Source organism: Kryptolebias marmoratus, linkage group LG10 (assembly GCF_001649575.2).
Source record: "Kryptolebias marmoratus isolate JLee-2015 linkage group LG10, ASM164957v2, whole genome shotgun sequence".
NCBI lineage: Eukaryota > Metazoa > Chordata > Actinopteri > Cyprinodontiformes > Rivulidae > Kryptolebias > Kryptolebias marmoratus.
This window is the reverse complement of record NC_051439.1, coordinates 4,916,333-4,930,745: the sequence shown is the minus strand read 5'-3', so window position 1 is coordinate 4,930,745 and position 14,413 is coordinate 4,916,333. Positions and strand designations below refer to the sequence as shown.

The 14,413-nt window shown below is 37.7% G+C and overlaps 1 protein-coding gene across 1 annotated transcript; it reads left to right on the top strand.

Moving 5' to 3' along the window:
• The first annotated feature begins 4,612 nt into the window (after positions 1-4,612).
• Positions 4,613-13,780, top strand: myct1b (myc target 1b). Its single transcript, XM_017421527.2, has 4 exons — positions 4,613-4,622; positions 4,923-4,981; positions 9,523-9,727; positions 12,112-13,780. The coding sequence occupies exons 1-4, from the start codon at positions 4,613-4,615 to the stop codon at positions 12,612-12,614; spliced, it is 777 nt and encodes a 258-aa protein (XP_017277016.2). The 3' UTR covers positions 12,615-13,780.
• The last annotated feature ends 633 nt before the right edge of the window (positions 13,781-14,413 follow it).

The window sequence follows — 14,413 nt, the reverse complement described above, 5'->3', positions numbered from 1 at the left end:
CGAAATCAAACAAAACACAGATCAATGCAACCCACTGATTGAACTAATAATAAAATCGTATAAATCAAAATTATCAAAAGGACTAATTTCAAGAATATATAAGACTATATCAAACCTTAATAATCTCTCTACATTGTATATTAAAAATAAATGGGAAAAGGAATCAGGCCTTGTTATAACTAATGAAGAATGGGAACAAATATGTGTATCCCAATGGAGGTGCACAAAATCTCACCTCTGGAAAGAATTTAGTTGGAAATGTATGACTCGTTATTTTATTACCCCAAATCAAAGCGCCCATTTCTCACAAGGAAATGGTCAATGCTGGAGAAACTGTGGTTGTCAGAAAGCCCATCACTATCATGTTTTCTGGGAGTGTTATACTCTCCAAAGATACTGGGCCGCTATAAATGTTGCAATTAACCAAATTTTTCAAATCAACATTGCATCAAACTTCAAAACCATGTTTTTAGGATGCAAAACCCCCAAAATGCATTCAGTTGACGGATACCTATGGAATATATTGGTGACGGCCGGAAAAAAGGCAATTACAAAAAAATGGATGTTGCAAACAGAACCTACTGTCAGAGAATGGGCCCAAATAGTGACAGACATTTACAAAATGGAAAAAATAACAGCCACAGTTAATCTAAAAATAGATTTATTCTTCAAACATTGGAATAAATGGGAAAAATATCTCAAAAAATATATGCCAGAAATAATTTAAACCAAAATAAAAGGATGCCACCAAATTTTATTTTATATTTTATAATCAAAGTTCTTTGTTCGAAGTGATGTTTTGTGGATTTATAGAATCATGTAACGGATACTTTTGTTATGGCTACACTCTCTGACCCTGTTTTTTTTTTTTTTCGTGTTCTCTTTGGGTTCTTTCAAAAAAAAAAAAGGGGAAAAACCCGGATAGAGACATGGGAGGATAATCTTGTGTGGGGCCACATGGATTCGAGAATGTACCAGACCAATTTGTTGTAGCTTTGGCTGGGCCATACCAACTGGTTTGGTCGGTGAGGAGTGATATGCTAAATGTTGATGTCAATATCTGATCCAAATAAAAAATAAATAAATAAATAAAAAAAATAATAAAACCTCCAGCAGCTGCTCTCCTCAGTTCCTGGATGTTTACAGACTGATGTTAGAAGAAGAGGGGATGTTTAACAGTGGAAATATGGACCTGTCCAAACTTTTTGTAGATGTGTTGCTACCATAAAATTCAGTTACCTTTGTTGTCCAAGTAAAAAGTACACTTCCTTAGTATCAACATTTAATATGCTTAACACTTTCCAATTTGAATAAAATATAGGTTTATGATATTTGCAAAACATTGGATTATGTGTTTTATTTACATTTGACACAACACCCCAACTTTTTCAAGATTGGGGTTGTATTATGTTTCAGTCAACACGTTGATGAAGCCTGATGTAGTCCTAATAGCTTAGCAGCAACAAACACCATGCATCACAACACACTACTAAAGCATCTGCATTTCACAGAAGTAATCAAGCACTTAAGGTGATCTTCAAACAGATGATACTTTTGGCAATTCTGTACTGTAGATACATGGTTTCACAGGCCTAAGATGGTCACCTGGGAGCCTGTAAAAGCCCACTCACTCTGTTGTTCCATTTAGTGGAGAACAGCCATAGTTTACCTTTGACAGCCCAGGAACAATCAAGCCAGGCCAGAAGTGATTCTGTGACTGGACTCCAGCCAGTTCTGTTTGAGATGCCTGACACTGAAAATATGTTATCTGCTGAATGAACAGCACTGTAAACTAATATTCAAAAATTAACATAGGCTAAAACAAGATATATGAATTTTTAAAAATACTAATAACTTAGTAAAACTTAGTATTTCAAATAACTCCAAATACTGGTAATTCACCTCAGGTTATGACTTCGAAATGACTGTATTTTATTAGGAACTGTTAGTGACTCAGAGGAATAAAACCATATTTAACCAGTTGCAAGATGTTTCTAAAAGGTGATCAGCTGTAGATGTACATCCAATAATTACTTTCTTAACGTTTCATTAAAAATTGTCCAGAGGATCATGAGATATTTCGCTAACAGACAGTGTTGGCTCCAACAGTTCTGGCAAAGTTTTAAAGAAAAATCTTGCATGATGAGTTAGTGCTCTGAGTATGTGTTGGGGCGCAGTCTCAGCTACTACCACATTAAGTTTTAGCTCAATATCTGTAAAATTTACTATTATTATCACTCATTTTGGTGTGTTCTAATGTTAGTTTTCTGTGGCAGCCATCTTGAATTGGGTTAGCTCCAAATGTTAATCACTTGTAGAGGCACAGTACACGATCCAATTATTATTTCCATTTTTATCAAAATTTGTCTAATATTTCATGAGATATTTTGCTAACAGATAGACAAACGCACAAACACACACATACAAACATTACCAACTACCTTTTGCCTTTTGGCGGCAGGCGATAACATTACACTGATTTTTCAACAATCAAAAATACCTAAATGTTCAGTTATTTATGTTACTAAGATTTTTATCAGTTTTTAGGTTAACACTAATTCGTCATCTGAAAAGAAAAATTGTTTACATTATATATATTGTTTTTCAATTTATGTATATACCAAATGCACTGGACATTAGACATAAGAACAAACAGCAAACCACATAAATCAGCTCTAAGATCTGATGGTGGGAGGAGAATAAGTAGGACACGTCACCAAAGAGCAGTCACTAACCGTGTTTCCTCATCCTGTTTGACACGTGTTCCTCAACTAGACGGAAAACCACGAGAACCGATTACAAAAAGAGCGCGCCTGTAAACCAAACTCAAGCACGCAAAAGACAGACCCCAAATGAACCTGGTAAGGGAAGGATCCATCAACTTCCTATTTTAGTTTCATATGGCTCTCTAGCAGATAAGTGCTACTGAGCATTAGATCAGTAAAAGTATTTGTATGTAACTTTCAAAGCCACTTTACAGATTGACCTTAACACAAACTGTGGAATGCTAATTAATGTGATTCACAACATTACAGAGTAATTGACTGTCAATAATTCATGAGCTGTTGCTCAAGACAAAGTGAATCTGAAGTCACCCCGTCTACAGGGTATCTTTAATAACAGGAAGCTGGTTTTGATCATCAGTGACCTTCTACCAACCACCTACAGTCCACTGAATGCAGCAGATGTTGGGCCAAACTACTTTCTGACATGAAACACGACTGTGACTCTTTACACGATACAGGGTGCTGTAACAATTGAGTTTTATGAACACAATGTTTAAAACAACAACAGAAAGACACTAAAACAGACCCAAAATTAAAGACCCAACACTCGTTGACCCAGCACATCACCCGCTGCGGTTTATGCCAGAGTTAAGACTAATCTGATTATTAACTGATCGTGCAAGAATGTGTTAGCAGAATAGACCGTGTTGTGGATCACTCCCATCTGCCACCACATCAATTTTTAGCTCAATATCTGTAAAACTGATTGAGTTAAAGCCATTTTTGGGTTTTCTTATTGTCAGTTGGCCATGGCAGCCATCTTGGTATGGCGTATTTCTAAAGGTTAATCAGTTGCAGATGTACACCCAATGATTGCTTTTAGAAAAATTCATTAAAATCCTTATATAGGTTGTGAGATATTGTGCTAACAGGCAGAAAACCAAACACACACTTAGAGCACATCATTATGACCCAATAATGTTTTTGCCCGTGCCTATGTCACAACACATTTGTAGCTCACTGAGCTAAGAATCTATATTATTATCAGGTGAAAGAGATTAGCTGTGAAACGCACAGGAAACACTGTCGCTCGGCAGCAGGAACTGGGCAGGACTGGCACAACCACAGACAAATGTTTCATCCCCGTACTTCTAGTAACACACCACATACTGATGAACGCTCAGGTATTCTGTGCTTTCAAAACGATTTATTGATGCAGAAGAGGCCAAACTGACTGGACGTGTGTGCTGACGGTTGTGGCCTAATACTCTTGTAATAAAAAGGGGGACTCCAAGAAACTATCGATTTTTTTTTTTTTTTTCTGCTTGCCAAGGACACAAACGGTGTCAGGTTTTAGTCCTGTTCAGTGCACTGTCTGTGCATTCATGATGACACATTTGTCCAGACTCTGAATCTCGTGTCACGTGTCAGTGCAGACGAAACGTTCACTGGTCAAATTAACTTCAAGTGCTAATGAGTTTCATTGTATGAAAACCAAAGCCTTTTGTTTCAACACGTGACTTTTAATCTCTACAGAGAGTACATCTATTTCTGAAATGAGCTAGAATCATGCGTTTCACAAAGAATATTGTGAAATAAATCAAGTACATGATGATGATGATGATGATGATGATGATTTGCAGGAATATCAGGTTTGCACTGATGATCATAGTACCATTGTATTTTGTAGTTTGGTCACAAACTATTACAGAATTGAACCTAAAGTTTCATATTATTATGTGAATGCTGAGTCGGCATTAACACTATTGTTCTCCTGTTTTTTCATTTTCCTGTACAGTTTTTGCAACCTAACTACTTCTGCATAATTTCTGCTATTGTAGCCGATCATATAGCAAAACACTGAAGTCATTTAGAAGGTAGGTACCATGACTTCAGGTTTTTGTAACTTTTATGCTTTTCTCCTAAATCCTTTTTTCAATAAATAATCTATTAAAGTATCTTTAATCTTTCAAAACCTTGTTTTCTCTGAAATCAGCTTCATTATACTTGTTCTACATTTGTCTTCTTATGCTACTTTTAGCAACTTTTCTGCCTGATTTTTTGCTTTTATCCAGCCTTTTACTAAGTTTAACAAAGTTTGTTTTTTTTATTTGCTTTTAGTTAGTGAATGCTACTTTTGGCTACTCTTTTGCTACTTTTAGCTTTAGGCTAACCTATTGCTGTTTTTAGCTTTAGTTAGCATTTTGCTGTTTTTAGTGAGCTTTTTGCTCCGTTTAGCTAGCATTTTGCTGCTTTTAGCTTTTAGCAATCAGTTTGCTACTTTTAGCTATCGTCCTGTTACTTTTAGCGAGTGTTCAGCTTCTTTTAGCTTTGACAACTTTGTTTTAGCTTAAGTCACTCAACACTAATCATTTACTCTGCATTTTGGCAGAAAATCCTTTTTTTCTAGTTTCTAAAAGGATAATGTTTTTGAAAAGTACCCTGTCAACAAATAGATATGCGCACATTCAATCTAATTATCCAACTATGTTAGTTTTTAAGTATTTATAAACTAAAAGAGATTCTTGTCTGAGAGCGTGTCGTGTGTGAAAGCATCCTGCCTCGCGTCCGTTGGCAACTTCTGACTGGCAGGCAGCCAGACCCTGAATCAGCACAATATCACCGTGCAGCAGCACAGGAAGAGAGGATGTTCGGTCCGTAAGCCAGCAAAGCCAAAGGTGACACTTACCCTGCAGTTTCTGCATCACATTAGCTATGTCCACAGAGCCTCGACCGAAGTGTCTCGGTGAAGCCATGTTGTCTCGCTGCGGTCGTATCCCAAGATGGGTCACTGATGCCACGGGCAGGAGATGCTTCACAGCTGTCTGGAGTGGGACATCCCCTCCGCCCCTCCCTCCCTCTCTCTGTCTCTTTCTGGTTTCACTGCAGGACCAGGTCCAATTGAATCTCAGGTTTCATGCAGGTACAAGCAGGTTCGCTGTCCAATGGAGGCACTTCTTCTATTCACAGACTGAAAAAGAGACGAGAGGTGAATTCAACACTTGCTTGTATAGCAGTTGCTCTAAATTACTGTCCTAAAGTCAACCTTTTGGGTGCTATTTTTATTACCTGCCACTGAAAGGCAAAGGTACTGTTTTTGCCTATGTCTTTCTGTGTGTTTGTCTGTCTGTTAACAAAATATCTCATGAACCACTCGACAAATTTTGATGAAAATGTCAGAAAATAAACATTGAATGTACATCAACAACTGATTAACATTTGGATGCCAACCCATTCAAGATGTCTGTCACAGACAACTGACCCTACAAAACATAAAAATGGTTATAATTGAGTCAATTTTGCTAATAAAATTGTGCTAAAACTGGTGGTCATAGCAGAGATTCATTCCCAACACATACTCCAAGCGCTACCCATTGTGGGAGATCTTTGCTTAAAACTTTAGCATTACTTGTTGAGCCAACCAGGTTTGTCTGTTAGCAAAATATCTCAAAAACCTCAAGATCGATTTCAATCAAACTCTCAGAAACTAATCACTGGATGTACAACTACAACTGATTAACTTTTGGTGCCAATGTCATTCAAGACGGCTGCCACAGCAAATTGGCTTTAGATAACACAGAAATTGCTATAACTCAGTCAATGTCACAGATATTGTGCTAAAATTTGGTGTGGTGCTAGTTGACAGTCATTCACAACACATATTCTGAACGTGAGTTGTTATTTTTAAGGTTTGACCACAACAGCCACGAGTCTGTCATTTCACAACATAAGATGATCCTAGTCTAAAACCTCCGCATGAAAGTCTGCAGGCGATTATGCTTTCCTTTAAGGAATGCTAGGCTGGTAATATTACCTAAAATGTTTAAGAACTTTGCAGTCATAATTCAATATTTAACAAATAACTAGTTCAAAATACACCCCCTCCCCCAAACAAACAAAAAAAAAAAAAAATATATATATATATATATATATAGATATACTTTTAGGCTTTGCATCATAAACATAGATTCAATAGGATGCATTTTAGTTAATTAAATAAAAGATTATCCTATTTCTACGGTAAAGAATCAGACTTAGCAACGGACCGGAAGCCACACAAATAAATAGGAGATAAGGCGAGCTAAAATTAACAGGGAAGTTACTATTTTGCAGCATACGCCGACAAAATTTTTTAAAAAATGAGGAAATGGTGCAACTAACAAGAACTGTGTTGAAAAAAAAAAACAGTTTATTGCTGAAAAAAATACATCAAATTAATTGTCAAATGAGAAAATGTCTGGCATTAAACTCACACAGGTGTCTTAATTAGCTTGGCGACAACTACGTTTAACCGTTCGTGAGCTTGATGATTAGCGTATATTAGCTGATATTAGCTTAAAACAAAGTTGAACGATAGTGTGGTCTCACCAAAAGCCTGTTGAATACGAGAGGAAGTTTCTAACGCCACAGAAACGGGTAACAATTAGCCCGAAAGCGCCCGCTCTCCCAGAATAAAAGGCTGACGCTCACAGGATCCAAAACCACTCAAATGTGCCGTCAAATAAATGCAAAGCTGCAAGTTTACAGTTTATCTCGCCGCTTTTTGCGTACTGAGCGCGTGCTGCGCTTCACAGAGGAAGTGCCTGTGCGTGTCAGTGTTGCCCGGTTGCCGTGGTAACGGTGAAACTGAAACATGGTGGCGTGCACCAAGTTTGTGACCACAAGAGGCTGGCAGGAAGAGGGTCGGAAATGTGTAGACTAGTTCCTGTCGTCTTCATTTTAGGCCCCAAAAACCATTCAGTGTTTGGTAGAACAGAAAAGGTGCATTATAGGATGTCCATTTTGTCATTTTAACAAGATTTATGCTAAATAATTTTCAGTTTTGTTGATCCAGTATGACATTAAAAGTAAATGGACAAAAATAACTAATTAAAGAAATGGCATTTTCTGGGAAAATGAATGTGTATGCTGAATATGTTGAATAACTTTGCTGAGGAAACTTAAACTAAGTTGTTAAAGCTAAAATAAGCTATAAAAAGCTAAATGCTAGCAAAAAATTAAAAGTAGCAAAATGCTAACAATGATGACAAAGATGCTTGCTAAAAGCTAAAATTATCTAAATGCTAGCGTAAAGCTCAGTGTAGCAAAAAACTTGCAATAACTAAAAAGTAGACAAAGACTATCCAAAAGTAGCAAAACACTAGCTAAAGTTTGCATAAGGTAATCTAAAATTTAAGAGCAAAAGTATCAAAAGGCCTGCTAAAAGCTAAAGTAACTCAAGCATAGTTAAAAGTGCCAAATGGCAAGCAAAAAGAATAAAAAGGCTGACTATAAGCTAAAGGTAGCATAAGAAGACAAAAAATTTAAATAATAGGAACTAAAAAGATTTCAATCTATTTCTATAAGGATAATATTTGTAAATTGAAAATAATAAAAAAATATAGAAACCAAAAGTCAAAGGATTCATCTCTTAGATAAGCCAAACATTTTGTCATACAAAAAAAGAAAAACTATAGTGTGAATCCTGAATCAACATTTTCACGACTAGAAAATGTTAAAGGGTGGTAAAGCAGTTGCTGCCAAAAAAACAACATCACTTTGAAAGAATCTAAGATCAGAAAAAATGCCTACTTTTTGATGTATGAACTGTATAAGAAGTGCAAAGAAAATCAAGATTAAAAGAAATGTTAGATCTGCTGCCAGAGGCTCATTACGGTCACCATGGCAACCACACACTCTGCCTGTCACTCCCTGACTGCCAAGTTATGGAGAGGCTGACAGAAGCAGACTGAAAAGTAAGCCTCAAACAGTCTCCCTTACTCCTTTCTCTTCCCGTTTTTTTTTTTTTATACAGATTTTCTCCACGTTGAGCAACATACCTCTACCAAAAGTCACAGCACAAGATTACTGATCGAATCACACATTTTGCATGTTTGTTTGTTGTTGTTGTTGTTGTTGTTTGTTTTTCTAACCTGCCTGAAAAGATACAGAAAAATCCTTTTGAACAGGAAAGTAATAAGGGTGCTTTAGTTCATCATATTGTTGCACTAATTTAAACTTTCTTTACTGGAAAAAAAAGAATATTTAATTGTCTCTTTTCAATGGTTAGGCCTCAGTAACTTATAAGCCTTTCATACAAGTGTTGCATTATTTATTAGAGACCATAAAGATGGTGGTTGAGCAGGTCTGAGGCTGTAAAGTGCAGAAAATGTTTCATTTTAAGGACTACACTGCCACCTGCTGGACCTCTTGGTGACATGACTGTGTTATTACTTAAAGCCACTGTAACTCCTGAGCCAGGAGAAAAATGAACACCTATCATGACATAGGTCTTTTTCTTTAGGCCAGTTAGAGAAATAAATAAAATAGAATAGAGCCGTGTTTGCAGACGGTGTACCTGTAACCGTCTGTTTTGTTGCAGAGGCCTGTTTTTTTGTTGCTAGCCTGGGAGCATGAGTGAAGAGGGAACATGGCAACAATTGCAGGAAATCCCTGCAGAGACTCTTAGCTTGATGCTCTGCAGACTGTGGAGGTTTATGGGTTTGCTTGTTCCGAATGTTGTTGACACTTGAAAACTTTCCATGACTTTGTACATCAGCGGGAAGGCTGTATGTTTTTAATAGTTGCGTTTGTTTCTGTTTAAACCCAAATTGTCTTTCAAGAACATGTGCATCCTACAAAGTGTATCCTTATTTTCGATAACACACATGTAACGTGCCCCTGCTTCATAAAATTATGCCAAAAGTGCTTTTTGTTACAAAGGTATTGATCCCGAGGAAGTGATGCAAAAGGAAACAACCCTGCTTCCCAGTGTTATGCCCCATGCAGATAAGCAAAGCATTTACTAATTTTAAAGCCAGAGAGGGAAGGAAGCATGACAGCGAGGTTTCCGCCACAGCCAACACTGCAGGGGCAGAAAAGCAAAACGCCTGTCTTGAAAAAAAAAGCTCATTCTTTGTTTGTGTGTGAGTCAGTGCGGAGCCTAACTCAAGCTCCTGGTGGGAAAATGGCACAAAATGAAACACATCCCCTTTTGGAAATATTAAAATCATTTAATCTTGGTAAGTGCATCTTTATTTGTGTCTTGCAATAATCTGCGGCGATGGTTTTCAAAAGCTGTAGCTGTAGAGTGAGTTATAAGCTGTGCTAAAACAGAAGCATTGAAACCCTTTTATTACTCTTCTGTTCAAAGGATTTGTTCTCTATGTTGTTCCACAGATTTGAAATCAAACGTGAAAAATTATACACCAAAACATGTAGCTGAATTGGGAATAGTGTGCTATGTGTGACATGTAGCACAGCTGAGACAGAATTTGCAAGAAACAAAAAAACGGAGATCAGTGGGATTTTGTCGAAACACCCGAGAAATCTCAGCTCTGTTTGAGCTCCTTAGCTCAGACAGACTTCACAGTAGAAACATCAGTAAAAGTTTAAGTAGGTCACAGAAAGTTGGACTTCACACATCGGAACTGGCATCTGAATATCTGTAACAGTTTTTACTGAGTTGCAGTTTAGGTTTTATGATTTTGACAGATTTTTCTATAGAATGATAAATTGACAGCTGACGATGTCCCTTTCTAACCAATTGTCTAAAATGTTCAAATCTTTTGTGAACAAACCCCTCCTATTCTCACAACTCTTAAAGGTACATTTGCAAATTATACGTGAAAATGTACACGTTTTTGTCTTCTTTCAAAATGACAGATTTTTCTAATTTTAAAAAAGATGAAGCACATGCAGTTTCACTTAAGAAGAGGTCCAATTACAAAATTAAATTTCTAGGGATTAAACATATTTTTTAGACCAAATACACTTAAATAAATTACTTGAACTTTAAAAACTCATGGAAAGAAATTCCACATAATTAAATAGCTCTATTTCAGCATTTAGTTGTTTGTACTTTATATGCTCCGGTTGGATCAACTTAATCTGCTTGAGTTCATTCAACAAATTTCTTATGGTTTAGTCTGATTAAGGTGATTCAAGCTGGTTGAACTGACTTTATTCGAGCTGAAATTACAGGAATGCGTTTATTTGACCCACCTTGATCTGCACAAGTAAAAGTAACCCAATGTAACATAAAATCAGTTCAGCCAACCAAAATAAATTAAATCAAACTAAACCATTGTAAAAACATTGAATGAACTCGAGCGGATTAAACTGACCCAGCTTGAGTATATAAAGTACAAACCATTGATTAATTCACCAGCTGTCCTCGCCTTCTCTTGTTGTTAAAACTTGAAGCCAGCAGGAAGCATTTTACAGAAGCTGCCATGTTGTATTTTTGGAACCAGCATCTGTGCACAAGCAGTGTAGTGCCATAAGCCCCGCCTACTCCCCCACAGTAATCACAATGTCACATGACCTTTCTTTTAACCCTCCCCTGGCTTTGGGGTCAAATTGACCCAAAGTTACCATGCCTTCTCTACCTCTCTTTGTCTCTTTTTTTTTTTTGAGGGCTTCTGAAGGGTTAACAATGACATAACTAATACCAACTAAACATTTTAGATGAATATTTGAACATACAGCACTAAGATATGAGCTCTGTTATTCAGCAAGCGTCAACACCTGGCAAAGGCAATGTCCCATTCATTTACATGGAGGATGTGAGACTTAAAACTTGTGTAGGAACCAGCCAACAGGGAATCTGGGCCCGTTCCAGCTTCAACTTCCTGGTACCGCTCCAAGGTCTACTCATTCTTTACAGTCTATGGTACAAACAGCTAGACTGGTTAATGTTGAAACAGAACAATTCAACTGTGTGAAAAATGTCCTATGATCTTTTTAAGTTTGTTCAACATGCTATTTAATTGTGTTTTTTCTTGTTCAGCAAAGCCAACTCATGATTCAGTTACTGCAGTTCAACAAACAATATAAATCAGATCAACTCTGACTGAAACAGGAAATGGTAAAAAACAAAACAAGCGTCTGCTGCTGCACTTCATGGGTCCTTATGATTGTTAGTGATCAGTCAGTTGTATCGCTGTGGAAAGATACTAAAAATGTCTCTTGCACATTTGCTCCTAGAAGCACGGACGACTTTAGAATCAGCTTCTATTTATAGTTTGTCATAATCTGAGAAAAAATAACATTACAATCAAAAGATAAAGCCAGAGTTATGATTCATGTGCTGCAGATATAACCTTGTCAGATTGTTCTGACCGTACAGCACCCACACAGCAGGCATGATATAAGATCTTATGTAAACTGTAGCTGCAGTTTGCAGCAACAATAAATCAATACATCTTAAATAAGTCTGGCAACACTTTATGCTTCTTGTCTTTGGTTAGTTTATTTCCAACTTCAGAGGCAGCTGAAGCCACCATCTGGGAAAATGATTTTCTCATTTGCAGAGCAGCACAATTCATCCCTCCTCCCTCTCTGCTAAATGTTTCCATTTCGTGCTTTCCCCCTCTGAGACTGTATCGATTTGTCTTTTTTCCAGGTGATATGATCCTCGCCTTCTGTTTGTCTGTGCTCGTGGGCCTGCTGCTGGGCGCCCTGATCTATGTTCTGCTGACCTGGGCGTCCAGGCGCCGGGCTACTGCCAGGATCACCAGGCGCTCCAAGAGGAAATCTGGCACTTCACAAACACGCGACCCCATGAGTGGCCAGCTAGGCCTTTACCGGAGCACTTTTCTGAGTGTCTACAGGCAGCCGTCTTTAGAGCCAGTGGGCCCTTTGGGGAGTAAACCCTCCGCAGAGACGTCCACTTTTCGTCCACTGCCCAAAAAGAGCAGGCCTGGTCTGGATATGGCAAATGACGCTCAGGTAACTATGTCGGAGGACACCGTGGCTTCAGACTCATCTGATTCTGCATCCCTTGTACCAAACAAAAGACATTCCTTCTGGTTGGGCAGCAATGGCCTTAAAGGATTCCTTCCCTCACACACCCCCCCTCCTGCGTACGACAGTGTCATCCATGCCTTTGAGGAGACTCACACTTAAAACTGTTAACACGAGAACAAGAACCAGTTCTAAGTTTTTGGGACTGCAGTGGACGTTCTAGCTGTGTATCAGTCTTTACAGACAGTTTACAGCACAATCCAGTTTGGAGCAACGAGTCCTCGTCTGAAATAGATGCATCATCAGACATAAAGGGTCAACTCAGCTTAAAGGAATAGTCCAGTTGGCTTTGAAGTGATGTTCTGTCTAATAGTTATCAATACTTAGTACCTTGTCAGCCGTGAAATCAGTCAGAGAGCACAGAGTGTGGAGAAAGAGGCAAAGGTCTTCATCCAGGCTAGGTTAATGGCTAGCCAAATGAAGGCCAGTTTATTGTTTTTCAGGCTTATAAAACAAGTCTTTTTCAAAAATGACATCCAAGTGTGACAGAACACAACATTAGCCAATAATAAATCTCTATACTTTATAATGACATCGTTTGTTTAGATTTTCACTGTTCTCTCAACAGAACAACATCCGTGTTACGACACAAATGTTAGTGTTCTGAGCATAAATAGACCATGTTTTATGTCGATGGTGGCGGGTGGTGAGGCTGCTGATCGACCAGTCTGCATGATCAACACCATTACTCAAGCCGTTGGATGAAGACTTTTGCCTCTTTCTCCAGACTCCGTGCTCCATGACTGATGTCACGGCTGATAAGGGTTTATTTATAGTTTTAGACTGAACAAAGTTGACTGGACTATCCCTTTGATGAGAAAGAAATGAGAGTTGCAATTTTATTAATCAACACATCTTCATGTAAATTCCGTCGTAGTCTTTCTGCAAGTGTAAATGTTTCTATCTTTAGATTTGAATTCATGCATGTCTTCTAACCACGTTTCTGAAAAAGCCAGGTTGATGTACACAATGACAACGTGACAATGCCTGCATGCAAATGTTTTGCCATTTTTTAAAAACCCGAATGAACAATAGTTTTACGCATGAAACAGTAGGTCCTGTGACCCTAAATCAGCTGAGTTTGGACACTGAAGCTTATGTTTGATTTCTAAAATGTGGCTTTAGATTCTCTGACTGTAGGCCTCATTATCACCCACTGCTGAAAGGCAAAAAGGCGAGTGATAATGTCTTTGTCTGTGTGCATGTATTTGTTTGTCTGTCGTATTAGGAAAATATTTCATCAAACGGGATAGATTTTAATAAAACTTTCAGAGAGCAATCATTCGATGTACATCTACAACTGATTAGGTTTTGGAACAAACCCAGTTTAGGATGGCTGCCACAGCTAAGCAACCTTAGCAAATACAAAAAAAAGACTACAACTCAGCCAATTTTACAGATTTTGAGCTAAAATTCAAAGTGGTTGCAGCTTAGACTCACCCCCAACTTATACTTTGAGGTCTAACTGAATGCACAGCATCTGTGTTTAAAACTTTGCCATTAACTATTAGAGTTAACTCTGTGTGTCTGTTAGCAAAATATATTATGAACCAGTGGACTTATTTTAATGAAACTCTCAGAAAGTACCCATTAAATGTACATCTACAACAGATTACATTTTGGAGTCACTCCCATTCAAGGTGTTTCAACTGACCTTGGACAACATAGACTTGGAGCAGATTATGCAAGATCTTATGATAAGTTTTGATAATGTTATTTTTAATGTTGGACCAAAATAGCTACAGCTCGGTCATTTTTGTTTCAAACTCTGGCATGAAAGGCAGTGGTCAAAATGCTTTTCTTACACTAAGTCTTCAATTTAAAATGAGTGATTCTTCTGCTTTTCAGCATATCATGTTTTCCAAGAAGAATTGTCTCTATAACTAAGTCCATTTGAAATT